Below are 27,797 nucleotides of genomic sequence, written 5' to 3'. Positions count from 1 at the left end.
GCATATTGAGAACCTGGCCCCTCTAACATACCCACAAAGAGTAATGAATAACAATGAGATCTTTTTTGCAGAAAAAAAAAAAAATTGAAGCTCTTATTTTTATAGTTCTGAGAAAATTTGCTTCAGCTACAAAGGCATTTATCTGACAAGAAGGGAGGTAGTGTTGATTGAGAAGATACTGTGTAGCAGACACAAGGCAGGCATACATCAGTGCCTCTGATTCTTACACTAACCTGTGAGTTAAGCATGGTCTCCTGTTTCCTTTCGTATTTCTAGATTGTAGCTGGAGATGAGTAACTGTGATTGTGTAGCAGATTTATGGGCCAGATGCTTTGGTGTAGGACCCAGAGTTAAAGCACATACCCTGCTCACCACAGTGTCTCTAGCCACTGTGAGACTAAGCCTTTCATATTTCTGTAGTTTAGCTCTAAATATTGATGTATTTGTAGGAGATCTGCTTATTCGTAAAAGCACTTGTCAGTTATAGTGGTAATCTCTTATAACTCAACTCAGAAATGCTGAAGTTTGGCATTTACTGATTGCAGTGTAATACCTTTTCTCAAAGAATCCTGTGCTTTTCAGACTTGTTAAAAAGCTGTGAATTCCTGGGGCCTGGAGAGATGGCTCAGCAGTTAAGAGCCGGTGAATGTCTTCAGCCAGCCAAGCCTTGAGGACCCAGGCTGGCCTGTGGGTAGCTTCCACCCACCTGAGACAAGTGCCATCAGGCAGGTCTATTGCAGATTCTTTTTTTCCGTTGGTTTTTCAAGACACGGTTTCTCTGTGTAAACACCCTGCCTGTCCTGGAACTCACTCTGTAGTCCAGGCTGGCCTAGAACTCACAGAGATCTGCCTGCCTCTGCCTCCTGAGTGCTGGGATCAAAAGCGTGTGCCACCACTGCCTGGCCTGTCACAGATTCTTTTTTTTTTTTTTTTTTTTTTTTTTTGGTTTTTTCGAGACAGGGTTTCTCTGTGTAGCTTTGCGCCTTTCCTGGGACTCACTTGGTAGCCCAGGCTGGCCTCGAACTCACAGAGATCCGCCTGCCTCTGCCTCCCGAGTGCTGGGATTAAAGGCGTGCGCCACCACCGCCGGCCTGTCACGGATTCTTAATCTCAATAAACTCAGCTTTTTTTTTCTTTCTATAAAACAGAAATAATGAGACATATCTCAGAAATAACAGAATGAGGGCCGTCGAGATGGCTCAGTGGATAAAGGACTACTGAGACCCAGCTGGGGAAGGAAGAACTGCCTCCTGTAAATTGCCCTCTGCCCTCTACACATGCACTGTGTGTGCACATAGTAAATGTAATAAAAAAAAATGACCGAATCATTGAAGAAAGGTCTTATTAGCAGGTAGCCATCTTAATGGCAAGTCTATCATAAACACTTAGTGTAGATAGCCACTTATGGTCATTATTTTAAGTGCCTCTCTGCTTTTCCCAGGACTGAGACTGACACACTTTTTCTGTTGAAAGAATGTGTGTGGCTCATGAGCACAGGTGCCTGCCTTACCCTCCTTGCCTCCTGTCGTGCCCAATCTCTAGGGTTCTTTCTTTCTTTTTGTTTTTATTTTTGGTTTTTCAAGACAGGGTTTCTTTGTGTAGTCCTGACTATCCTGGAACTCTGTAGACCAGGCTGGCCTTGAACTCAGAGATCCGCCTGTCTCTGGGATTGAAGGTGGGCACTGCCTCTTCCCAGCTAGTGTTCTTTTCTTGAGAGCATTCATTTACTCTCTGTTCAACATTACAAGGCAGCTGGAGGAGGAGGACTTTCTTGCAGGTCCTCTGTTCAGGGGGAAGGTGACATTTGAGCTACGTCTTAAGGAGTGGATATGGATTCAGGAAGCAGGAGAAGGAATAGTGTTTCGGAAGTGAAGGGACTTTAGGAAAGGCACAGGCAGAAAAGGCACAGCCCATCAGGGGCTCCTGTGCGTGGAAGAGGTGACCAATCAAGTCTGTCTCCCCCGCCCTGCCCCCCCAGCTGTCTTCTCCTGATTGTGCCAGCATTTTGTTGTGGTGCTGGGGATTAGACCTCAGGCCTTGTACATCCTAGGCACATGTTCTTTGTTCATTTGCTCCCATCGGTACTAACACTGGTACATAGCACTTACTAGTTAACTTGGGTGGACTGAATGAAAAAACAGAAGTATGGAGACCACTGAGAGTGAGCAACTATTTCACATGGGTTGTGACCCACTGGTTGAGAACCATTGCTCTATGTGAACTACAATGAAGCCTGACCAACACAGTAGCAGTGGGGGGCAGAAAGTGAGAGCTGAAGGTGAGACACTTGTTATGTGGGAGGTCTGATCGGGCATGTGGTGTGCTAGAATCCTCAAGTATTGGGAATGATTATAACGATATGTCTAAGCTTTGGCTCAGGGTCACTTAAAACTCTGCTCTTCGGTCGGGCAGTGGTGGCACATGCCTTTAATCCCAGCACTCGGGAGGCAGAGCCAGGCAGATCTCTGTGAGTTTTAGGCCAGCCTGGTCTAAAGAGTGATCCAGGACAGGCACCAAAACTACACAGAGAAACCCTGTCTCAAAAAAAAAAAAAAAAAAAAAAAGAACAAAGAAAGAAACAAAGAACAGAAAAAAAAACAAACTGCTTTTCAAATTAGCACATCTGAAAACCCGTAAGGAAGTGACTTGCTCTATGTTTCCAGATGCCTGTCTTGGCTTTTATTCTTCAGACTTTGTTTTGAAAGGGCCCATTTCTATAACCCATACCAGATAATTGACTCTATGCATTTAAATTCTTCTAGGGCAAAGGCCAGACATTTGTGCAAACATTTTCAGAACTTAAATTATATGCTTGTCTATGCTGTCTACCTAGGTAGCTGTGGATAGCATGGGGCTATTTAAATGTAAATTAATGAAAATTAAGTAAAATTTAAGAACTGGGTCTGATTGTGCAGACCTGTAACCCTAGCTAGCCCAGACAGTTTAGTGAGACTCTTGTTTCAAAACAAAAAGTAAAAATGGGTCTAGGGATGAAGCTTGCAGTCCAGTGCTTGCCTAGCATGGAGGAAGCCCTAGGTTCAGTTCTCAGTACCTCAAAAAGTAGAAATAAGTAAATGAAATTTAATATATTTTTTGTTTTATTTTCATTTTTATTTTATCTGTATAGGTGTTTTGCCTGCATGTATGTGTGTGTACCACTTGTGTCTGGTGTCCTCAGAGTCCAGGAGAGGGTACCGGATCCCCTGGAATTGGTGTTACAGATGGTTGTAAGTCAGTATTTTGGTGCCAGGAGTCAAACCCCAGTCCTTTGGAAGAGCAGAAAGTGCTCTTAACCCTCGAAAGTGCTCCAGCTCAGTTTAATATCTTAATTCGTTAGTCACACTGACACATTTTAAGTATTTAATAACTACATATTTCTCTGGACATAGTGACACATGCCTTCAGTTCCAGCAGAGGCAGGTGGATCTCTGTAAGTTCAAGGCTAGCCTGTCTTTGACAACAGCAAAATAATAACATATACCAATGAGAATAAATGACTCCTAACTATAGACAACAATGTGGATACATTTCACAAACAGTAGATCTATACACAGAGTATCCATTTTGTGTGTGTGTGTGTGTGTGTGTGTGTGTGTGTGTGTGTGTGTGTGTGTTGCAACCAGGATTTTTTGTATGCTAGGCCTATGTTCTTAAAACAATGTTAACATCTTAGGTGCTATTATTTTGAGACAGAGCCTTGCTAAATTGCTCAGTCTGGTCTTGAACTTGTGAAACTCCTCTTCAGCCTCTCCAGTCCTGGTATTATTATAGATGTGTACCATCATTGCCAGCTACTGTAAAGAGAAAAGTGGTTTTGTGTTCAGAGAAAGAATGGCGGTTACTCTGGGATTAGGCTTGAGGACTAGCAGTGAGCAGGAGATGACTGGTTTTTGTTTTTTGTTTTGCAAGATGGTTTCTCTATGTAATAGCCCTGGCTGTCCTGGAACTCACTCTATAGACCAGGCTGGCCTCAAACTCAGAGATCTGCCTGTCTCTGCCTCCCGAGTGCTGGAATTAAAGGCGTGTACCACCACCGCTGGGCTGAGATGTCTGTTTTAAGATATCAACCCCAGTGCTGGTTATATGGGGAAGTTCAGACTGTGAAAACTAAGTGAGTGTATACTTTCTGTAAGTGCCTTCTGTGTGTATCTTTTACATGCTCATTAAAAGTGTCAGGAATAGCCAGGTGGTGGTGGTGCACGCCTTTAATCCCAGCACTCGGGAGGCAGAGCCAGGCAGATCTCTGTGAGTTCGAGGCCAGCCTGGTCTACAGAGCAAGATCCAAGACAGGGACCAAAACTACACAGAGAAACCCTGTCTCAAAAAACCAAAAAAAGGAAAGAAAGGAAGGAAAGTGTCAGCAATAGAAACAACAATCACCTGTAGCCTAGGCGCTCAGGAAAGAAGACTTGAAGAGAGGAACTTTGGAATGTTTGGGTAGCGCATTGTGGAGGTGCAGTAAGAGAGGGCAGGGCATTTTAGAGTGGGATCTGCCTAAGGAAAGGCACTCAACCACTGAGAAGAGTAGAATTGACTCGTTGGCCAGGGCCTAAGTAAAATAAAGAGGAAGCTGGAGAAGTAGGTTTGAGACAAACTGAAAATCCCAATACCAAGGTCTCGTAAAGAATTCAGACTTGCTTTTTAGAAAGCCTGTAAAGGTGCCACCACTGCCTCACAATTATATTTCAAATATCTTTCCTGTATATTACTGAGAGAAGACCTAGTCTCATTCATAATTGTTCATTCAAAGCCCCATTCTGTGTCAGACAGTAGTGCTGCACGCCCTTAACTCAGGAGGCAGAGGCAGGCAGGCACATCTAAGTTCAAGGCCAGCCTGGTCTACAGAGCAAGCTGCAGGACAGCCAGGGCTACAGAGAAACCCTGTCTCAAAAACAAAACAAAACAAAACAAAAACAAAGCTTATTCTTAAAAAAAAAAAAAAAAAAGGAGCTATTTCATTGTCTCATTCTGCCCAATGCTTTTCTTCTCTTTCCCTCTTCCTTGCCAAAAACCAAACAGAAAACCAACAAGCTGCATTACGTTGTAATATATCTGGCCACTTCTGAAAAGCGCCAGTGGTCGGGATCTCTTTCATTACAGGCAAGAAGAGAGGCGGAGGCGCTCCTTCCAGGATTACACTGGGCAGAAGATCACCCTCGAGGCTGTCCTGAACACCATCTGCAAGAAGTGTGGCTGCAAAGGTACGGGAAGTCTGCCATTTCCATCCCCTCCCCTGGCTGAAGGAGACCATGGTAGTGTATGTAGCTTAGTGTGGTTTTCAGTTGGCCGCTGCCGGCACTCCCTCACACCGGCCTCCACCACACTGATCTCTAAGCACAATTACTCCTCTGTAGAAATTAAGTGACTTGGAGATACATTCCCTAAGGATACAAATGAGATCTTTTCTTCTTCTTCTTCATCTTTATCTCTTTAAGTTCAGAATTCTGAATACAGGGTCCTTTTTTGTCCTAAAGATAGAGGATTGTCACTTCCTTTTGGCTCTATTTCCTCCGATTTCTTCTAGTCTTACTCAAATATTAAAAGCTTTTCAGCCTGACTTCCCTTATTAGAGCTATAATGAGAGAGATTGCCATCTTATTTTCAGAGTGACCTCAATTTGTCACTCTTCTCCCTAGCTTTCCATCCATCATGCTTTGCTCATTTTTCTGCAGTGACTGGTTGCAGATTTGTGTCCTGGTTGAATTTGTGGGCTCCTATCTATCTATCTATCTATCTATCTATCTATCTATCTATCTATTTTACGTGCATTGGTGTTTTGCCAGCATGTATGTCTTTGTGAAGGTGTCAGATCCTGTAACTGGAGTTACAGACAGTTGTGAACTGCCATGTGGGAGCTGGAAATTGGACCCGAGCCCTCTGGAAGAGCAGCCAGTGCTCTTAACTGCTGAGCCATCTCTCCAGCCCCGAATTTGTGGGTTTTTTAAGCCCTATTTTTTATTACTATATAGAGAGAAGGATAATGTAACAGTGAGAGAAGCAATAGCCTTTGAGGAAATTGTGGTAGTATTTGGATATTTGGTATTTGGATTATTTCCAGATATTTGGAAAACTGTGCTGTATCCCTCTTTCCAGGCCCCATCTAACTTCTAGGCTCAAAATACAAACACATTTACTCATACCTCTGTAGTTACTCCTCACACGTCTTTCCTACTCTTGAGATGAAGTGTTCTAGAAACTTCCTATAGCTCTAGCTTCCGGGGATCAGATGCCCTCTTCTGGTCTCCTTGGGCACCTGCACTCATGTGTACATACCCACACACAGATGCACATGTATATGCAAAATTTAAAAACAAAAACAAAAAAACAACTTGTCTTCAAAACAACAAAAGGGGCCGGGCGTTGGTGGCGCACGCCTTTAATCCCAGCACTCGGGAGGCAGAGACAGGCGGATCTCTGTGAGTTCGAGGCCAGCCTGGGCTACCAAGTGAGTTCCAGAAAAAGGCGCAAAGCTACACAGAGAAACCCTGTCTCGAAAAACCAAAAAAAAAAAAAAAAAAAAAGGGACCCTCAGTACCACCACAGGCTCAATGTGGAGCCCCTTTACTTGTATCTACATGATGCCTCACAGAGTAGAGAGGAATGGCAAGAAGTAGAATTTTACCCAGCCAGCAAAGGTCAGGTTGAAGGTATTTGACTTTGGTGTATCAAAAGCAGCACAAAAGGGGGAGACAGCCAACCTGAGCTGAGTGTTTGCTGCTGAGTGACCCTGAGCTACTTAACCCTAGGCCTTCGCATCTGATACAAATGCAGGGTGTTGGATTTCACGATCTCTAAGGCCCTTGCCAGACCTGACAGTCTGAATTCTCAGTCACCCTGGGTGTCTGTGCCTGTCTCTGTGTGTGCTGGCTTGGATGTGAGTTCCCACTTCCTGCCAGCTATCTTCCTTTAGGGCTTGGCCTGCAGTTCAGTTCCCTCTGTTAAGCATTCTGCTCTCTGGAGCAGCCTTGCATTGTCAGGAGTAAGTTCCAAAATAGATCTTTAAAAATTAATCAGCCCCATTGCTAAGGGAGGGCAGCACAAGCCGGCTTGCTTGTGTCTTCGGCCTTTTCCAAAGCAGCACCGGTGTGTCCCGCAGCTCTAACACCAGCTGCTCGCCTGGCTCGGACTGAGTAAGCATTGCCACCTTGAGGTGGCAGAAACGCCACTCAGATAAACTCAGTAACATCTTTGAAGCAGTGGGCCGTGTCAGGAGCCTCTGGAAGGCATCCACCTGCGGAGGAGGGCAGCTCCTTCCCTCTACAGCCTTTGTTTCTTTTCCACAGGCCACTTTGCAAAAGACTGTTTCATGCAGCCAGGTGGAACCAAGTATTCTCTGATCCCTGAGGAGGAAGAGGAAAAAGAAGAGGCAAAGGAAGAAGGAATTGAGAAGCCTGATCCCACAAAGAATTCTTCCAGAAAAAGAAAAAAGGTAAGAGCTGGCTTACTTTTATTTATCACATTTTTTGTAGGTATTAAAATATAAATGCTTTGTGTAAGCATTTTTGAAATAGTAAAAAATGAAAAAGCAAGCTCTCATAATCTTTGCAGAGAGAGTTGTATAGACAGTCTTGGCATACTCTAATCTTTTTCTTAGCTAACAATATAAATAGATGCATATATATATAGTATAAAATTATGATCATTGTAAGTGTAGTTTACTCCCTACTTTTTTTTTCATTTTTCTTATTTTTAAGTATCCTTAAATGTTCTTAAAACACTTGATGTTAAAAGCCACATAATGAGCAGATCTCTGAGTGAGTTCCAAGATAGCCAAGGCTACACAGAGAAACCCTGTCTCAAAAAACAAACAAACAAACAAGCCACATAATATTTCACTCAATGACTAAGAATATTGATTTAGTTAGTTAGTTTTGAGACAGGTTCTCTTGTAGCCCAGGCTGGCCTCAAACTTGCCATATATATATATATATATATATATATATATATCCCAGGATGACCTTAAACTCTTGATTTGCCTTCCAGATGTGCCATTGTGCTTGGCTGTAATTATTAATTTATTTTAATATTACTGGACACTTAATACTTCCAACTAAAATGCTGGCTATACCTCCTTACTTTTCTTTGGATATGTCCCTGGGATAAACTTACTGAGTTGAGGCTGGGAAGATGCCTCAGTTCGTAAGAGCACTGGTTGCTCCTGCAGAGGACCTGGATTCAGTTGTCCATACCCAATGATGGCTTACAACCACCTGTAATTCCAGTTCCAGGGGAATCTAACACCCTCTTCTGGCCTCCAAGGGCACTACATTCATGTGGTGCATGTGCATACATACAAGCAAAATATCCATACACATAAAATAAAAATACATTAATCTTTTCAAAAGAGGGGAGGGTCTGAACAGATGACTCATGGGTTAAGAGCTGAATTAATTGAGTTAAGGGAACCAGGTGTGATAGCTCACACCTGTAATCTTAGTGTTCAGGAGGCAGAGGAAGATGGATTGTCACAAGCTCAGGGCCACCGTAGGATACATAGTGAGTTACAGACATTTGGGGGCTGTAGACTATGACTCTGTCTTGGTGGGAGGAAGCCTGGTGGATCTCTGTGAGTTAGAAGCTGACTTGGTGTACGTACATAAAGAGTTCTAGAAAAGCAGGGCTACATAGAGACCCTGTCTCAAAAGAAAAAAAGAAAAGAAACAAACAAAAGAAAACAAAGATGCTGAGTTAAGACTTCAGGGCTCCGGGGGCTGGAGAAATGGCTCAGTGGCTAAGAGCACTTAGTGCTCCTGCAGAGGACCTGGGTTTGATTCCCAGAGCCTGCATGGTGGTTCACAGCCATTCATAACTCTAGTTCTAGGGGATCTGATGCCTTTTTTTTTTTTTTAACCTTCATGGGCAACAACCATGCATGTGGTGCACATAAACACATGTAGGCAAAATAACTCACTAAATAAAATAAATAAAAGGAAGACTTTAAGACTCTTGCTAGATTTATCAAATTGTCTTCCAGGAAGTACTTCCTGTTCCCATCAGTGGAGAAGACCCCTGTCTGCTAGAGTTACCCTCTTTTACTGCTTAGAGCACAGTGATTCACACAGCAGATTTTTGTGGTACAGAAGGAAAAGAGATTTATAACATGCTATGCAGAGAAGTCAAGAACTGTGCTGGAGTTTGGTCAGCCAATAGTTGTTTCCCTAACTTGTAGGATATTTGTTTTGTTTTGTTGGTTTTGTTTTCTGTTATGGTGGTTTTTGGGGGTGGGGGAGAACAGGATTTCTCACTATGTAGCCCTGGCTGTCCTGGAACTCTGTAGATTAGGCTGTCCTCAAACTCACCAGAGATCCACCTGCCTCTGCCTTCTGAGTGCTGGGATTATAGATGTGCACCACCATACCCAGATTTTGGTGTTTTTTAAGATTGAGTTTCACACTGTAGCCCCAGCTGGCTTTGAACTTTCAATGATCCTTTTGCCTCAGCCTCCTGAGTGCTAGGGTTGCAGGTGTGAACCACCATGCCCAGCTTTTAAAAATGTGTTGAGTGGTCATTTTGTGTCAGGCATTGCAAGCTTTAGGGGTGAAAGGCTCTGGTGTAATCTATTCCCTCAGTGGCATCATCACAGTGAAGGATTATTTTCATTTTGTAGGTAAGGAAAAGGGTCTGTTACGCATTAGAAGAATTAGCCAAGTAGCATGAAAGTCACTAACTTGTACATTCTCTCCATATCCCTGACCTGGGGCCTCCCTAGTTCTTTAAACTTCGGCTTGAGTCTTTCAAACCTAGTTTGAGGTCCTTGGGAACTTGTGACTGGCTAGGTAAGTTTAAACTAACCACAGTTCTTTCATTTGCAGAGTGGGATTGTTGTGATCTTTGGCAATGTTCCCTGTGGGGTGATGCCCAGCTCCTCAAAATAGAAAGTGATGACAAGTCAGTTCCTAATTGATACTGACTCTTTTGGAGACATAATCTCATAGCTCAGACTGAGCTCGAACTCTTTATGTAGTCCAGGCTGACTTTGAACAACTGATCCGCCTGCCTTCACCTCTGGAGTGCTTCTTCACCACAACACCTAGCTCCAACACTCCTAAATACACTACCGTAATCTCTGATCTCTAGGGGGTTGTTGTTATTTGTTTTATTATTTATTGTCTATGGGTGTTGTGCCTGCATGTATGTCTGTGTACTGTGTGTGCCTGGTGCCAGCCGAGGCCAGAGAGGGAGTCAGATCCCCTGGAACTGTAGTTACAGATGTTTGTGAGCTGCTGTGTAGATGCTGGGAATTGAACCTGGGTCCTCTATTAGAGTTGCCAGTACTCTTAACCAATGAACCATCTCTTAACTGCTACACCCCATAATCTTTTATGAGCTCTTTGACAACACACATACACATACCACCCTTGTTTCTGCCCTTCTGTTTATGTACCTTGTTTTAGCAATATTGTCCTCTTAAGAGAGAAGCCACATGCCTTTACTTTATTCTCTATCTCGCATTCACTTAGTTCCTAGGTCCTGTTAAAAGTTCTCTACTACTACTATGACTACTCCTCCTCCTCCTCCTCCTCCTCCCCTTCCTCCTCCTCCTCCTCCTCCCTGGCTGACTGCTTGTACCCCAGGCTAGCCATGGACTGGTGATCCTACTGTTGACCTCCTGAAAGCTCTTGGCATTGGAATTGTGCCTGGAGAGGGCATATTCTAAGTGTCTTAAAATTATATTGCTTCTGCCTCCCTCCCATGTGTCCAGAAGAGTGTTAGTCACTTGATATAACAAGATACTAAGGTCACCTTTAGCCAGTTGGTTTTTTTGCTTTGTTTTGGTTTGGTTTTGGTGTGTGTGAGTGTGTGTGTGTTTGTTAAAGATTTATTTTTATGTGTATCAGTGTTTGCCTGCATATATATTTGTTTGGTTGGTTTTAGTTGTTTTTGTTTTGTTTTCTTTTTTAATATATAATTTATTTTTTATTTTATATTCATTGGTGTTTTGCCTGCATGTATGTTTGTGTGAGGGTTTTAGAAGCCCTGGAACTGACAGACAAGTGTGAGCTACTATGTAGGTATTGGGAATTGAACCTAAGTTCTCTGGAAGAAAAACCACTGCTCTTAACGATTGAGTCATCTCTCCAGCCCTTGGGTTTTTTTTTGTTTTGTTTTGTTTTATTTTTTCGTTTGTTTGTTTGGTTGGTTGGTTGGTTTTTTTGAGACAGGGTTTCACTGTGCATCCCTGGTTGGCCTGACAGAGATCTACCTCCTCTGCCTCCTGAGTGCTGGGATTAAAGATAAAGCTTAGCCGCTTCTTAAAAAAATTATTTTAAAATGAATTATTCCTTTATTTTTTTGGGAGGGATGACAAGTCATGTCTTGCTCTAGTGGAGGTCAGAGGACAACTTGCAGAAGTCTGTTCTCTTCCTCTATCATGTAGATCTCAGATACCAAACTCAGGCCATCAGGGCTGGAAGCAAGCACCTTTACCCACTGAGCCAGCCCAGTTTTTGTTTTGTAACCAGAGGCCTTTAGCTTATAATGTTGCCTGTTGATTTATTTCTGTACATAGTGTAAATCAGGTTCAGGTCTCCCAAGTTCCAGGAGTCCTCCTCTCTGTTTTTCTACCCTCTAATCTCTTTTCCTCTTTCCTTTGTCTCCTCCTCCTGGAGACTGGGTATCAAGGCTGGCCTTGACTTTACCATCCTCCTGCCTCACCTCCTGAGTGCCACCATCACAGCCTCTCCATAGCTTGGATTCCCATAGCAGATGACCTTTCCTTTCCAGTAAGAAATGGACTTTGAGGGTCTATGTCTGTTGACTTGGACACTACTCTAGTACTCATAGTTCAGGGGCTGCATGCAGAACTGAATAGATTGATCTGAAGGGCGTGTGTTCAGCCATCCACACTGTCAAATTGATGAGTAGGTAACAGGAATGATTATGTGGTTGGGGATTTAGCTCAGTGGTAGAGCGCTTGCCTAGCAAGTGCAAGGCCCTGGGTTTGGTCCTCAGCTCCAAAAAAAAAAAAAAAAAAAAAAGAGGAATGATTATGTGTGGTAGGCATCTCACATGAACTAAAGGTCACAACACTCAATCAGCTAATTGCTTAAGGAGAGGGATAACCAGCCAAGGTATGTATGGTAATAGAGGAGAGAACTCATCCCAAGGAGGTCACTGGCTCTCAAAGGACAGGAGAAGCAGTGGAGTCAAGCCCACTCTGGACTGCAGCCAGAGTCCAAGCCAGAAGCTGTTGGACCTTGCCTGTTTCTTCTCAAGTCTGCTTCAGTGTCTGGCTTCTGTATTCTGGGAGAACATATTTAACACTAGGCCTATGAGACGGGATGCCCGGCAAAGTGGAGGAACTAGGAAACGGTGGGGAGTAAAGATGTCGATGTCGCGTGTTACAACAATAAATATCTGCCATATAACAGGCATCCTCTGATTCTGGGGAGCTAGACCCCATATTTCTCCTTGGATTCCTTCACTCAGTTTAGAGAGGGATGGATATTTACTTGCTGCTGCTGTTGGGGAATATTAACCATCTCAAGGGGAGGACCCGCCTACCCCTTTTCACTGAGCATACGTGCATTGAACTCTTGTCCTTACCCACACAGCCATTGTGTATTGGTTTAGCTTTGTATCCAGTCAGTGTATTCAGGACAGAACATGGCAGTGTCTGTCCTCGTATCTGAAAACTGTAACTCTTTGCTAGACTGTAATTAGAACACGAGGAGAACAGTCATAAATGGAAATGGTTATGAAATGGTAAAATAGGAACTAGTTTTTTATGGTGAACCCATGGATAATCCTTTTTTAAAATTCTAATTTAATTCATCATTTTTTTTTTTGTGTGTGTGTGGGGGGGTGCACACATGCCATGGTGTATGAGTGTGTGTTTGTATGTCAGAGGACATCTTTTGGGAGTTGGTTCTCTTTCCACCATAGGTTTGGAATACTTTATACCTACTGAACCTTCTTTGGATAACCTCCTCTCAATCTGTGGTCTGAGATCGCTATCCTCTTTGACTTATAGATCATCATGGATCTTTCTAAATTAGTGCCAAATTGTGAGGAAACACATACCTTAGGGACCAGGCTGTCTACTAATTAGAGTAAAGTCCAATGTAATTTTTCCTTTGATTTAAATAATGTGATTGCTGTCTCCTGTACCATTTACAGAAGAATGAGAAATAGGGACAACTTTGGCCACACTATCCTACTACCTAGGGAACTTCTGGTGCTCATCTAGAACAGACTACCAGGTCTGCCAGCACAGAGCTGCCCAGTGTAGTCTGCCCAGAGCCACTGATGCTTCAGATTCTTGTTTTGTTTTGTTTTGTTAATGTATTATTTCGATGGATGTATGGTGTGTGATGTGTGAGTGCTGGCATGCATGTACTACCGTACACGTTTAGAGGTCAGAAGACTTCATGGCGCCAGTTCTCTACTTCCACTTTTCTGGGGTTCTGGGGATTGGACTCAGGTCCCCAGGTTTGTACATCAAGTGCTTTACCTGTTGAGTGCCCCCCTTTGTGTGTGTGTGTGTGTGTGTGTGTGTGTGTGTGTGTGTGTGTGTCCTTTTTGAGACACAGTTTGGCCTCCAGCTCACTGTGTAGCGGAGGGTGATCTTAAATGCTTGGTCTTCCTGTCTCTATATACCAGATACTGAGATTACAAGTGGAGCCACTGCACCCAGATATTGTATTTCCACTTCTGTGATAAAATATCATCTTCCACTGTTCCCCTCACACACACACTGGACTTCAGCTTCGTGCACGAATGGAGCTCTGTCACATGTACCTCTAGTCTAGTCACCGAGGTACAAAATGAAGAAAATGCATTGTGACCTAATGGTGGTGATAGACAAGGACCTGGTAAACAAATACTGTATGACATTAATATATCAAGTAGTGCAAACACCATGGAGAAAACAGTCTGGAGTGTTTGTTTTGTGGTGTTGGGGTTGAACTCAGCACCTTGTGCATGGTAAGCAAGTCTCTGCCGCTGAGCTGCACCCCAACCCTGTCTTGGCATTTTAGATAGGGTGCTATGTGGGTTAGCCACTCTTGTGAACTATCATTGAAGCCATGTGAGAAGCTGAGGCAGGGGGATTCCAAGCCTGCCTGGTTTGCATATAGCAAGGTCCTGTCTCAGGAAAAAAAAATTGTATTATTTGGATAAGTACATTTATCTGAAGTGGGGAAGCAAATGACCTAGCTGAGTGGAAAGAGGGCTTCAGCGGTGCAGTAGCTGGGTGCTGGCAGTGAGTTGGCACACTTCAGGAGCAGTGAGGAGGCCAGTGTGGGTAGAATAAAAGAGTGGAAGGGGAGGATGTGTAGAGACCAGGGAGGGCCCTGGTTGTAAGGACTTCAGCTTTACTTAAGTAGAGCTTTTCAGCAGAGCAATGACATGCTCTGACATTTTTGAGACAGGGTCTCACTAGCTTTGGCTGACCTAGAGCTCACTCTTTACACCAGCCTGGCCTCGAACTCACAGAGATCCACCTACCTCTGCCTTCCTTTTTAAGAAGATTGTTCTGGCTCCTATACGGAAACTGGCTGGTCAGAAAGTAAGGCTAGAAGCGGGCAGGTGGGCAGACGCTGCTAATCCAGATGAGAGGCCACTGGGCTCGTGCTAGAGTGACAGTTGTAGAGATGATGAGGAAGGAGCTGATGGGTGGACTCTGAAGGCAGAGTGGACAGAATCCGTTGAGAGACTGGATGTAAGGTAGGAAAGTGTAGCTGGAGAGCTTTTCTCCAGGTCCCACCAAGCCCCGGCAGTCTGACAGCCCACTTATAAAATAAACACACAGACGCTTATATTATTTAAACTGTTTGGCCTAGTGGCTCAGGCTTCTAGCTATCTAGTTCTTACATCTTAAATTAATCCATTTCTATAAATCTATACCTTGCCACGTGGCTTGTGGCTTACCGCCGTCTTCACGTGCTGCTTGTCATGGCAGAAGCTGGCAGTGTCTCCTTCACTCAGCCTTCCATTTCCCAGAATTCTCCTCTCTCCTTGTCCCGCCTACTTCCTGCCTGGCCACTGGCCAATCAGTGTTTTATTTATTGACCAATCAGAGCAATTTGACATACAGACCATCCCACAGCAGGAAAGGGAATGGTAAAGATGGCATCAGGAGTGTAACTGAAAGATCTGCAGTGACACACTAGAGAAGCCTTCCAGGTTTTAGTTTGAGCCTGGTGGTGGTGCACACCTTTATTCCAGCACTCGGGAGGCAGAGGCAGGTGGATCTCTGTGAGTTATTGAAAACCCCTTAACTTGTTCGTTCTACTTATTTGCTGAGACTGTGAGAAGACCCTGGGAGTTACTGAAATAAGAGACAGTATTTGTAGTTGGTGGTGCCATAGTCCATGGTAAAGCGCTTGCCTGGTATGTACAAGGTTGTGGGCTCAGTTCCCAGCACTGGTGTAAGGGGAGCTGTTAGGTATTGCAGGATGCCTGTAATGTGTCAGGCTGAGAACTTACCCTCATAGCCTCTTTCAAAGTAAGTACTATTTAAACAAGTCCTTGGTCCCAGTGACACACAGGGTGACTCAGGTGGCAGAGCCGGAATGTAATTGTCTTATTCTAAGGTTGCTGTTCTGACCACCATACTGTGAGGCCTCCTGTCATGTCCATGGAAGGGGGCCATGCCCTGCTTAGGAGCTACTTCCTTCCCATCATCTACACGCAGATTTCAACCCTATCCCTATAGTCTGGGACAGTCCTCCAGCTTCTCCACGCCATGGATACTATTTCATTGAATCATCACAGCCGTGTGACATGGATGCTATTCTTATCTGTTTTCCATCTGCAGCAGCTAGACATCAGTGAGGTGAGATGACTTGTCAAGGCTGCAGAGTAGTAAGTAGAACTTGGGGTAGGTCTGTGTCACAGACACCGGCTCGCTGTTCTTTCCGCCACAAGGCAGCTTGTAGCACCTGGTGGGTCACCCAGGCTTGCAGGATGCTGGCTAAAAAGCCTACAGGAGCAGGAACCTCACTTGTCGGGCCTCCCTCCCTCTTCCTGTAGTCTCCTTCTTTGGGGAATTTTGCTGAGGCAATGTAGATTTTTAAACTCAAGGAGGCAGCTTACACGGTGCTGAAGAACCACCCAGGTCACGCCCCCCAGAAGTGTAGGAACTAACCTTCCAACTCTGGGTTTGTGCTGTAAGCTTTAGTGACATGGTTGTATGCAGGGGTGTCTAACTTTAGGACCACCCCTGGTGAAAAAAGAGAAAGTTCCATTTGCAAAGCCATGAACTGTTGGTTTACCTTAAAACACTTTCTGGCACATTCCGATCCTTCTCACAGCACTTGCCCTTTCTTTGTGTGAGTGTGAGGAAAAGTCATGTTAGGAAATAGTATTTTCTCTTCCTCTGACCATGCTCCCTCCCAAAGCTCCTTCACACTGCATGGAGCTCAAGATGATTATTGCTCTTTTTTTGTTTTTTGTTTTTTGTTTGTTTGTTTGTTTGTTTGTTTTGGTTTTTTTGTTTTTCGAGACAGGGTTTCTCTGTGTAGCTTTGCGCCTCTCCTGGAACTCACTTGGTAGCCCAGGCTGGCCTTGAACTCACAGAGATCCGCCTGGCTCTGCCTCCCGAGTGCTGGGATTAAAGGCGTGCGCCACCACCGCCCGGCCGATTATTGCTCTTTAGGGGTAAGAGAGGCCATCTATTTCCGCTGCCAGCACGTCAGTGGGGCTGCCCTAGGGGAAGGGGCAAGTTTGAATCACAGTGGGTCTCCGTTCTGGCAGCCACCAGGGGATCAGGACTATTCCCCCATCCTCTGTGGCCGTGCCTCACCCCTCTGGGTTCTGGACCTCCCGTGCCATGCCCTGTAGAGTAAGCTTGCCTGTGGAGTTGTTTTTATGAAAATGATTGTAGAGAGGCCAGTGGTGTTGCTCAGTGGACAAAGGAAGGCAGCTGCCAGCCTGAGACGTGACTTGGATTCCCAGTTGGAAGGGAACGGACTCTTGAATGTCATCCTCTGACTGCCACTCGTGGTCCATGGAGTGCATGTGCACACACATATAAGTGACATAAAAATGACAGAATAAAGGCCTGGTGTGTGTATTTCCTCCAAAGAATGCAAAAGCTGACAAAGTAGTACACTGCCGCAATTCCAGCACTCTGGAAGCTAAGGCAGGAAGATCAGGAGTCCAGGGATGGAACAGGACTGCATGAGACCCTGCTTCAAACCTCCCACTCCAAATACTTGTTCTTCCTGTCGCTTTGGCTCTTGGAAAGATTGACCTAAACTTATTTATCTATTATTTGTATTTATTCATTTTGAAATGGGGTCTCTCTACATAGCCCTGGCTGTCCTGGAACTGTGTAGACCAGGCTAGCTAAGAACTCACTGAGAGCCAAGCAGTGGTGGTGCACACCTTTAATCCCAGCACTCAGGAGGCAGAGGCAGGTGGATCTCTGAGTTCAAGGCCAGCCTAGTCTGGACAGCCTGTCTGTTCCAGGACAGTCAGCCAGGGCTACACAGAGAAACCCTGTCTCGAAAAAAACAAGCAAAAAAAGAGTAGATGCTTGTTTTTTAAAAAGAAGCATTGGGCTGGAGGGATGCCTTGTGATTAAAAGCACATGTGCTGCTGGAGTTCAGTTCCCAGAACCCACTGGGTGTCTCAGAATCACCTGCAACTAACTCTAGCTCCAGGAGTCTCCTGGGTATTAAATGTGTGTGTGTGTGTGTGTGTGTGTGTGTGTGTGTGTGTGTAAACATGGTAGCATGTCTATGTTGTATCATATCAGCACACTTTCAACACAGTTGATAAAATCTACAAGTGTGTGTCATAGTTCTCTCCCACCCCCCACTTCTCATTTGGGGTTTTTCTGCCTTTTATAGCCTAGCCGGTCTGGAGCTCATTGGGTATACCCTCCCAAATCTGCCCCTGTAGCACTGGGGTTATAGACGTGTGCCTCTTTGTCCAGGTTTCTTTTTTCACGGTATTTTTGGTTTTGGTTTTTTGAGGCAGGGTTTCTCTGTGTAGTTTTGGTGCCTGTCCTGGATCTCACTTTGTAGACCAGGCTGGCCTTGAACTCAAGAGATCTGTTTGGTGCACTAGCACTGCCTGGCTTTTTTGCGGTGTCTTATGAAGTTCTGCCTGACCTTGAACCCGTCTTCCTGCTCCCACTTCCCAGATGCACCTGTTGGTCACCTGCTGTGGTTTTGATATTAAAGGAGATACATTTCCCTTTTAGGAGAAGAAGAAAAAGAAACACAGAGACAGGAAGTCGTCTGACTGTGACAGCTCCGATTCTGAGAGTGATATGGGCAAGAAGGCAAGGCATGCATCAAAGGACAGCAAGGCTACAAAGAAGAAAAAGAAGAAGAAGAAACACAAGAAGCATAAAGAATGAGGGTGGGATGGGCTGTGGCAGCCCTGGCTCCTGGAAAGACTCAGTAGTGAGAATATGGCCTCCCACCCCACTGACTTTGTCTCTGTGGGCTCAGATGGCTTCTCCTCGTGTAGCAAGCAGCTTGAGAAGCTAGAGGGCAGCTCCCAAAATGTTTTTTCCTTATTGCTTCTGATCCCTTTGCAAGTGACCCCCACAGCCATTGCATTCATGTACACAATTTCCTTATTTGGCAGAAGGTTCTAGTACCACCCCCGGCTGCCACTGCCAGAGCTGGATCCCTTTGCAGGAGTCCAGGCTAGAGCCACAGGTGCTACTGTGGAGGTGAGCCTGGCTGTGGTGGGAGAGCAAAGCGAGCAGCCTCTGCCTGCCTGCTGTCTGGGACCAGTTGTGGGTAGACTCTGCAGCCTCTATTGGAGGCAGGCGGGAGAAGTATTGTTCATTCCCTCAACCTGGGCCTGTGCTCAAAGTGTGCGGAGAACAGTCTTTGCAGTGACTGCTGAGCCTGAGATCTGAAGCCAAGGTCATTGCTCTGCCTTCTGTATCACTATGTGAGGGACTGTTCCATTGCAGGTCTCTGCTTAAATTCCTGGCATAAATGGAAATGTGTTTGGTTTTAAACTTTCCGGAAGGCCTTGTTCCTATAATCCTTCCTGGGTAACTTTTCACAGAAAACACTTACTATGTTATCCAAGACTCTGGAAAGAGGCCAAGCTGAGGCACAAAGCCAAGGTCACTAGCAAGTCACAGCTTTCTTAAGATCACTCAAAAGCCCTCTCTTCCATAGTGAAGACCTCTTTCCCTGGGCTAATTAGAAAACCCAGTAAGACTATAACCTTGGGGGCTCTCTGGGGCACGAATGGGAACTTGGCAGTCGCCTCCCACCACAGTGGTCCCTGGACCCTGTCCTGAGCCTGTATTCCAGGAGGGTGACCACAGCAACCATAGAGCCAATCCAGGAGTGTTCTGTGCAGAGTGGGTGTGAAGTAGTCACTCAGGGACACCTAGCTCATCTGACCATGGCGGGCCAGGGTAAAGACATAGCATGGCGGCGGCAGAGACTGTCCACCTGGGCTCCTCACCAGCACTGCTTCCCAGGTGGCCTACAGGCTGTCCCTTCCCAGGTGTGTCACTTTGGCCCAGGACACACAGGAAAGGAGGAGCAAAGGCAAAAGCAACTGGGCACCCTTGGCTCTGCTTTATTGACCTCAGAGCACCCTGTGGATAGAGTTTTAAAAAATAAAACCATACACAATGGGAACTGGGATTCGGGCTGGTGCCCCATCTCCAGAAGCATCCCAACCAAAGTGTATTTATACAAAACACCAGAGGGAAAAAATGAGGCACGTGGTGCTGAGTCGAGGGTAGCCGGTCGGCAGAGGAACAGTCAGCCACAGCGCAGCAGCGTCACGCCTCCTTCTCGTAAGTTCGGGTGCTCACCACACTGCCATGGGTGAGTGTCTGGAAGGAAGGACAGGGTCAGACGGGCAGAGTACAAGCGGGAGTGCTCCCTACCCTTCCTCCTGATCAGCCCTTGAATACCTACTATGTGCCAGGAACTTGACTTTTTTCTTCTGATACCAATCTTTTAAGATAGGTGTTATAATTCCCATCTTAAAGATTTTTGGGAAAATGGGCCCTTGAAAGAAGATATAAATTGGTCAAGATCTAGCACATTCCTGTTCCTCTTTCTTTTGTGTTTAGCGCTTGCTCACTAAGGTGGTACCTGGCACATAGTAGGCAAACATGAATAAAAACATCCAGAGTCTTGAGAAAACCACTAATCTGCCAACTTTTTCTCCCTCTCATAACCATCCATTATTGTGTCACAGAGAGCCAAGCCATGGTCACCTTAGTCTAACTGCCCAGTGAATATGGTCCTGTTTGTTCCCTCCCTACCAAAGCTAGGCACCTCACTCCTAACTCAGTGGGGACCCCAGTCTCCTGTGACTATGAGATGCAATTAGCAGGTTCCGCTGAGCCAGGTGAGGTTGGCGATGCTGACATTGCTCTCCATGCTTCTGGTACAGGTGCAGTGCTACAGGGTTCCATTCTCCTGGTGAACTCTTAAACTTGTCCCAAAGCAGATCTGCAGGCCTGGTTGTACCCCTATCTAGGCCATAGGTATTTACAAGAAGCCAGAAACAGGAAACCATAGCAGTGCCCACCAGGCACAAGCCTGCTCCTGCAGATGTCTGCCTTCCTACCCAGGAGAGGATGGAGTGGCAGCTGCTCCTGGAGAGCCTGGGACCAACTGGCCTTGCTTTCTCCTCCTTCCTGGGGGACAACAAACAGGAGGAAGCTTTCATGGGCACCTGCTGCATTCTTCCCACTTGGGTGGTGCTTTTGGCTATGAATACAGTCTTCCCAGCAGCCCTCAAGGTTGGTGTTACGAAGGTGACATGTCCAGAGTCAGGCAGCCTTTAGGCTGATACTTGAACCAAGACTCGTATGAATCCCCATCCTGCCTCGCTTGTCCAGTTCCTCTGTCCCCTAGGGGAGGACCTGGACTGACGAAGACAAGGCACTTGCTGTGAGGCACCACCCCTGCCCGTCTTACCAGGATGAGTTTCCCATCACACAGCTCCCTTGTGAGCGTCGTCTCTTGTCCGTCCCACTTCTGGACATGGACCAGTTTGCCCCCATCCAGTGTCACTGTCGACTGTGGGAAGAGGTAGAACCAAAGCTGTGACCAGAGCCAGAACTGAAGGGCAAGACAGACCAGGAACCTAACTGGTGCTAACTAGTACCGGTGCTAGGATGAGCCTTCAGGCAGCCCGCCTCCAACACAGCTGTACGGGTTCCTGCTCTGGCCGCCATGGGCGGTGAGAGCTCAGGCAGCGGGTACAGCCGGCAGCTCAGCCCTTGGCACAAGCCTCCAAGAGGAGCTCAGGCTGAGGCGTAGCTCGGCAGAGCACCGTTCCAGGTCCCTTTAAGCCCATCCCTTTCTCTGAGACTACCCAAAGAAGAATCCTGAAGATCTTTCTACTCTTGTGCACATCAGTGTCTAAAAGACCCTTGAGATATATTGAAAAATTAGACCTCCCTTCCTTTAGTTTATATCACATGATCCCCTCAACCAGCAACAGAGCAGCAATTGCAAGGTCCCAGGACCAGGTGTCCTTGGAGTGTTCTTCAGCTCTGGCTCCAGGGCCCACTTGGTCCTCGGTGCTGCCGGCCTGTATCAGCTGCTAGCTTGTGTTTGGCAGTTTGCCCAGGTCTCTCTTCTCTAGGAATTTGGGAGCTGTAGGCCAGAACTAGGGAACGGAGGGTCTGTTGGGTAGGAGTCTAGAAAAGCGATGGCTGCAGTTGATCACTCATCTCCTGGGCTGTCTATTTCCACCTTATGGAATCTTCATTCCCCATTGGCTTTGTCGACTCAACAGTTAAGTTTCGGCCTAAACATCCCAGCAGGCCACTGCTGTATTTAATGTGCGGTGTGGTCCCATAAAAAGGTGGCAAGTTCAAGGATATAGTTAAGAGCATGTGGTGAAGCAGTCACCCTCATCCAAAGTTGATTGTCATCTCAGTGCACTGTCCCAGGTGCCACTGCTAGCCTGCTGTGTGGTCCTGGGCTGGGCTTCAGCTCCTCTGCATCTGCAAGACCAGTACCCACCCTGTTCTTTATGGAGACTGCTGGGCAGCGGCTGAAGAGATCAACTTCAGGGTTATAATGCTGGGGGTACTGGTATAGGCACAACCTATGGATTGGATGTCAGCAACCCTAAGTTCTGTGTCTAGATCAGTGCTGGGAGGTTTGTGCAAGCTGCCAAGATAACCACTGTGAGGTAACTGAGCAACACTAGAGTTAGGTGCTCCCTCCCACACCCAGAAGTAAATATTGGAGACTGCAAACACCCACAACATTCATGTTGGTGAATGCATGTCCTGGAGCATAGCTCTGGCTGTCAGCTGGTGGTACTGGAAACCTGTAAGGAGGGCTCAGCTGCCTCTTCTGACAGCGCCTGGGTGACCTCAGTACAGGGCACTGATTCTGGGCATCATTCCTAAAGCACTTCGGGTCACAGCCATGGCTGCCGAAGTCCTCGGAGTTACTGCATACCTTGGTGTACAAGGTCACCCAGCTGGGGCTGGAGGTGTAAGGTCAGAAGAACATCTTAGCTCTGCTGCCCACTCCAGTAGCAGCTGATAGATCCTGCCCAGGAAGATGAGAAGAAAATAGGCCAGAGCTTGTACTTAGCCCCCAGGGCATCCCAGCACCGAGCAGGCTTTATGAACCTTGTTGATCTAAATCTATGACAGCCTGCCCCTTGGGGTACAAAGCCAAGGAACTAAGAGAGGGCTGGCCTCTTACCCTACTGTATCACGAATTCTAAAATGTCTTTTAATAAAAGCCCAGAACCAGATATTGGGGTAAACGCTGAAAAATCAAAGGGACAAAGGAACAAGCCACAGCCACCTCTAACCTCTAGGACTTCTCAGCCTGAAAAGCCCCAGCCGGAAAGGGCTTTAGTTCCTGTCTCCTCACGCCATATATGCCTTTCTCCACCCAGCCATCACTTCCTGTCTCAACCTTCCTAATGCTAGGATTGAAGGTATGTGCCACCACTGCCTGACTCTGTTTCTCTCCTAGACTGAGTGAATCTCATGTAGTCCAGGGTGGCTTTGAACTAACAGAGATCCAGACAGATCTCTGCCTCCCGAGTGCTAGGATTAAAGGTGTGTGCCTTTAATCCTGGCCTGGCCTCTATGTTTAATCTAGTGGCTTGTTCTGTTCTCTGATCTTCAGGCAAATTTTATTAGGGTACACAGTATATCACCACACCTCAGTACCCTCCATCCCTTTTTTCTGACTCACCTTGACCTTCCTGTCATCTGCTGTTACCTCGTCGAACGGCACTCCCAGCTGAAAGCTGATCTCTGTGTTCTTGAAGGTGCTGTGTGTCTTTATGACTATAGTATCCCCGTTTTTCTCAATGATTGTGGTAGGCTTGGTCATGCTAGCCACCTGTCTGGTGGCAAAGCCCACACCTAAGGGTAGGGGTGGATGGTTGAGAATTAGCTGATGTAGAGAGGAGTTGTACAAGCTCAAAGAGGAGTCTTGGGCCTAGGCATGGGGAAGGAGGACCATAGTGGCCGGTGTCTTTGTGTGGCCATTTTCTCATTCTGTCTTTTCCTTAGCTCTGCAGCCATTGGACTGATGTGGAACATAAGGAATGTCAGTGTTGGAGGAAGGTCAGCAACAGTAGAAATTAGAGTGAGGTATCAAGGGGTATGGACGGCCCCTCACTCATTCCTGTCCCTGCAAGCCTTTGTAGATATAAACACTGCATGGAGTTTAAACCCAAAGTCACAAATCAGACGGAAGCTACTAAGCCCTGTGTCAGCTCCAGAGCGGAGCACCCACTGCCTCTGGCCTCCTGAACACTCAGACCACAGACTGAAAAAAGAAGGAATAGTCAACAGTCTTCTGCAGTCCCCTGGACAAGGGTTGTCTGCCGTTTTCCACCCTGAAACAGGGGACATCTGTGCTCTGCCATCTCTATGTGTGGTAACACTGCAGCTTCGGCGCCTCCTGGTTAGAAGCACAAAGGAGCTTTGTCTCCTACAGACTTAGGGGTTGAGTTGAAGTCCCTGGGGAGACTCCTGACAGCGTTGGATCTGAGTCCTAGGCAAGGTCCCAAGTGTCCACAAGCAGGTGACGTACACAGACCTGGTAGGTCAAGCCTTCACCCCCTTGGATTGTAGCTTCCTTGGAATCTTCCATTGTTGACTCCCTATCCCCTGGTCCCAGCACATGCTGAGCGGTCCTCAGCAATGAGGCAGGAGGCAGCCAGATATAGGGATATGGTATGGAACCTCCAAATATCCCCCTGGCCGTGTGTATTTGCTGGAAGCTGTGTACACCATGCAAGCTCTCCATGGGTGGCCAAGTAATGCTTGGAACAGCCCTAAAAATAGGTTTCATTACTCGCAATTTACAAATGAGGCCTAGAGGGTGTGCTGTCTTATCCAAAGTCAAACAGGCTGAGCATGGTGACTCCTGCCTGTAATCAGCTCGGGAGGCTGAAGCAGGAGAAATGCCAAGAACTCAAGGCCAGCTTGGGCTGCAGAGCTCCAGAACATGAGCTATAGTGAGCCGCTGTTTCAAAAAGGCAAAATAAATAAATAGAAATTAGTGTTTAGTGACCTTGATTCCCAAACTGTCTTAGAGCCACCATTGGTACCTGCAGTCACTTATGCTAGGCTGGGCTGCTCTGTTCTAAGAACTTTTGGTTCTGTAGGATAAGGCTTTGCCTACTGGTGTCTGAGTGAGTCGGACCTCAGCAGTGAACCAGCTGTTTTCCCAGGACCCACCCGCAGGAGTCGGGTGCTAGTGAAGCCAGTTACTGGCTGAGAGTTGGGGTGAATGTGCTCTTCACTGGGCTTCAGCCTTTCTGTATGTCCAGGCTAAATGGAATCTCAGTCCCCTAACAGAAGAAGCTGCTTAGGGCCGAGGGTGCAGCTTGGGACTATCAGGTGCTCAGCCTGCTGAAGACCCTGGTTTCTGTCAACACCCCCAGCACAGTGGCCTGAAGACAACAAGCATTGACGCAAAGAAGAAGGTTGGAAAGGCAGCTGCAGCTTGGTTTCAGGACTTCGCAGTTTGGCTTGGGAAGGCAGAACTAAACCTGGGCAATCAGTACTCCCTACCCTATCAAGAACAGCCAACTCGCTGGGTGTGGATACATGCTTCTAACCCCAGTGCTGGGGAGGCAGAGGCCAGAGGACCTGGTCTGCATAGGGCGCTAAGGACATCCAGGGCGATACAGTGAGACCCTGTCTCCAAAGACAAGCCCAGCTTCCGACCTGGAGAATGCATGGTTCTCTGGGTAGGTACTGATGGGAGCTCAGGCTGGGGCCTGAGGCTCAGCAGTCATGGTGCTTGCTTAGCATGTGCAAGGCCTTGGGTTCCATCCCCCAAATCAAAGTGACAAAAATGCTTTGTGGGGCATTTTTGTGAGACAATCCAGAAGTAGGTGAGAGGAACCTACACACACCCCTCAACATGTCATAGTCCAGCCTTCTTTCCTCAGAAGGAGGAATAGATCTAGCTCATCCATGACACAGCCCAGTTTTCCCCATCCCAACCTAGTAGACTAAGATGATATAGCCAGGGACTTCACAGGAAGGGTCTTTACCTAAGCCCAAGGCAAGAAAGGAAAGACTAGGGCCAGTCCTGGATGAGTGGGTCATACCACATGCACCACATGCAGGTAATCTCCCACTCCCAGGCCTATGTTGAAGTGGGAAGAACTCTAGATGGTTCTGGGTTTTCAACTACTTAGAAGGCTGGGATAGCAGGTTACAAGTTCGAGGCCAGCTGGGTAAGTTAATGAGAACCTGTCACACAAAGTAAAAAGGGAGTGTGGGGGGGATGTAACTCAGTGGTAGAGAGCCTGCCTGGCATGCACAAGGCTCTAAGTTCAGTCTTCAGATGACCAGCTTGCATTCACTGGGCTGTTTTCCTAGCTAAGCAAGTCCTGGGGCTCCATTTTCACAGACCTTACCAATGAGGTTCTCTGAAGCTTTAGTATTCCCCATTCCCAAATCGCACTCCCCGCCCCCCCGCCCCCGCCCCAGCTCTTGACCTTGCTTCTGGCACCCTCTGCTGTATAGCAGACAACAGCTTTCTTCACCCTCTCCCTGACACTGAACAGGTGGGAGACTGGTTCCGTAGGAAAGTCCATGTGTGGTGGGAGAGTCTTGCCCTGCCCTACCAGCAGCATCTCAGATACTGATGGGGAGCGGGTTGCACACACTAGTGAGAACGAGGGCACCTTCTCTACCCCAACATGGAGGGGGAGGGACCATGGCTGACTGCTCAGGTCTGTTTCACCTCTTCCCAGATCGAACTCACTGATTTCCCTTAGTCTTCCTCGAGGCTCCTAGGTATTTCCTCCTACAGTACACTCACATCTGCTCTATTCCCTTTCGGGATTCAATTCCTAGACCACCCATGCTCCCGTTTGCTTTCTCCTGCGCCAGCCTCTTGCCTTCTGCTCTTTTACTCAACTCCCCTCTCACCTCCAGATCACAGACCTCGCTTGCTCCTAGAAAGCGCCTCCCAGCCTGGACCTCTGCAGCCACAGCTGCTTCCCCTGGGCGCCTTCTCCCCAGCAATCTCACCCCCCAGGGTTCGGACCATGACAGTCCCCTCCCAGGAGGCCGAGATGCTCCAGCCCACGCCACCCTCCGCGCGCGGGTTTTCCCAGCCTGGACTGGCAGGGAGTGTGCAAGGAGGCGCACGGGACACTCCAGCTGGAACTCGGCGCTAGGACCAGCTTGGGGGCCATCCGCACCCGGGATCCGGCGGCCGCGGTTCACTCACCGAGTGACTTCATGTAGTCATCAAAATTCTTGCTGTCCACTAGCTTCCAGGTGCCGACAAAGGCGTCCGCCATGGTGTGGTGAGAGAGGAGGCGTGCAGGCACTCAGAACCGCAGCACCCGGCCGGAGAGTCTCTTTAAATAGCCCTCGCGTCACATGATGAGCGTGGCCCACACCCCTTGCTCCCGAAATAGGAAGCCAGGGCTTGCACTCCAGCAAGGAGCTGGTGCCCTTCCCCCGCAAAACCGCCCGGTGCCTGCGTCGGCGCCGTCCGCGGTCCTGCCCGTGCCATCTAACTTGTCCCCGCCCTGGCTGCGGGGCGCTCCCCGAAAGCCAAGAAGAGCACCCATCGCCTACAGCCACACAGAAAGGAAACTCGCTCTTGAGCTGGTGCCACGCTGGGAAAACGCCGCCTGAACCTTATGCTATCTGCTACCTTTTTTTTTTTTTTTTTTTTTTTTTTAATTCGTGGTGGGTTTACACTTATTGTGTGTGTGCGTGTATAGGCGCGCGTATTGAAGGGTACGTTGTAACTCGCGGGAGTCACGTCTCTCCTTCCACCGTGTGGGTCCCGGGTATCGAACTGAGATCGTCCGGCTTGGCAGCAAATGCCTTTATCTGATGACCCATTTCACCAGCCCTAGGTCATCTTCCTTGTAGGAGAGGCGCGGAGGCTCGGAGGGCAATCACCATAAGTAGAAGCGAATTGGAGCCCAGACAGCAAGCATGGTCTAGTGACCCCTGAGCCCGCGGACTCCTCACAGCCGAACCGAAAGGAGTCGCCCTGGACACCAAGGGTGACTGAGCTGCCCAGTGCCTCACCTGCACTGGGCGATCGTGACCTTGCTTCCCTCGTGCTAGCCCGACACGTGCTTGCCCCTCCCTGCGGAATGTCTCCTGCGGGCGCCTCTCCCTTGGCGGTCCTGCTCCCCACCAGCTCCGGGGCAGCGAGCTCTCCAGGCGTTTCTGACCTCTCAGCTTGCACTGGGGTCTTTCTGCGCTTACCTCTTTCAGAAATCTGTCTATTCAAGTGGTTCTTCTGGCCCCGGCCACCTTAACTGCAGAAATCAGTTCTTCCCCTGATTTCTACCACTAGCCTTGTCACCTTAAAGCACTTTATTAAATGAGACCCTCTTTAGTGATGACTGTAGGCTGC

General features: G+C 47.3%; 2 protein-coding genes across 5 annotated transcripts in view; one reads left to right on the top strand and one right to left on the bottom strand.

Moving 5' to 3' along the window:
- Window positions 1-18,931, top strand: part of Zcchc17 (zinc finger CCHC-type containing 17) — a 50,573-nt gene extending 31,642 nt beyond the window's left edge. For all 4 annotated transcript variants that reach the window (XM_059255047.1, XM_059255050.1, XM_059255048.1 and 1 more), the window contains 3 exons: window positions 5,101-5,201; window positions 7,284-7,429; window positions 18,155-18,931. In XM_059255047.1, coding sequence (XP_059111030.1) covers window positions 5,101-5,201; window positions 7,284-7,429; window positions 18,155-18,313 — 406 coding nt within the window. In that variant the 3' untranslated portion in view covers window positions 18,314-18,931. The remainder of the gene's footprint in view (window positions 1-5,100; window positions 5,202-7,283; window positions 7,430-18,154) is intronic.
- A 555-nt stretch (window positions 18,932-19,486) lies between these two features.
- On the bottom strand, window positions 19,487-26,797 carry Fabp3 (fatty acid binding protein 3). Its single transcript, XM_059255051.1, has 4 exons — window positions 26,643-26,797; window positions 23,130-23,302; window positions 20,871-20,972; window positions 19,487-19,771 (listed from the first exon to the last, which is right to left on the bottom strand). Exons 1-4 carry the CDS (start codon window positions 26,713-26,715, stop codon window positions 19,718-19,720), a joined length of 402 nt encoding a protein of 133 aa, XP_059111034.1. The 5' UTR covers window positions 26,716-26,797; the 3' UTR covers window positions 19,487-19,717.
- Window positions 26,798-27,797: the final 1,000 nt, after the last annotated feature.

The sequence above is a fragment of the Peromyscus eremicus genome, chromosome 2 (genome assembly GCF_949786415.1).
Source record: "Peromyscus eremicus chromosome 2, PerEre_H2_v1, whole genome shotgun sequence".
NCBI classification, from domain to species: Eukaryota; Metazoa; Chordata; class Mammalia; order Rodentia; family Cricetidae; genus Peromyscus; species Peromyscus eremicus.
The sequence above is the reverse complement of the archived record's forward strand: the minus strand, read 5'-3'. Positions and strand labels throughout refer to the sequence as shown.

What these genes read in the sequence shown, in the direction of transcription:
- Fabp3 (XM_059255051.1), bottom strand. Translation starts at nt 26,715, where the DNA reads ATGGCGGACGCCTTTGTCGGCACCTGGAAGCTAGTGGACAGCAAGAAT. An exon ending in TGACTACATGAAGTCACTCG is followed by an intron (nt 23,303 to 26,642) that starts GTGAGTGAACCG and finishes CCCTACCCTTAG; the next exon opens with GTGTGGGCTTTGCCACCAGA. An exon ending in GTGATGGGAAACTCATCCTG is followed by an intron (nt 19,772 to 20,870) that starts GTAAGACGGGCA and finishes CCTTCCTTCCAG; the next exon opens with ACACTCACCCATGGCAGTGT.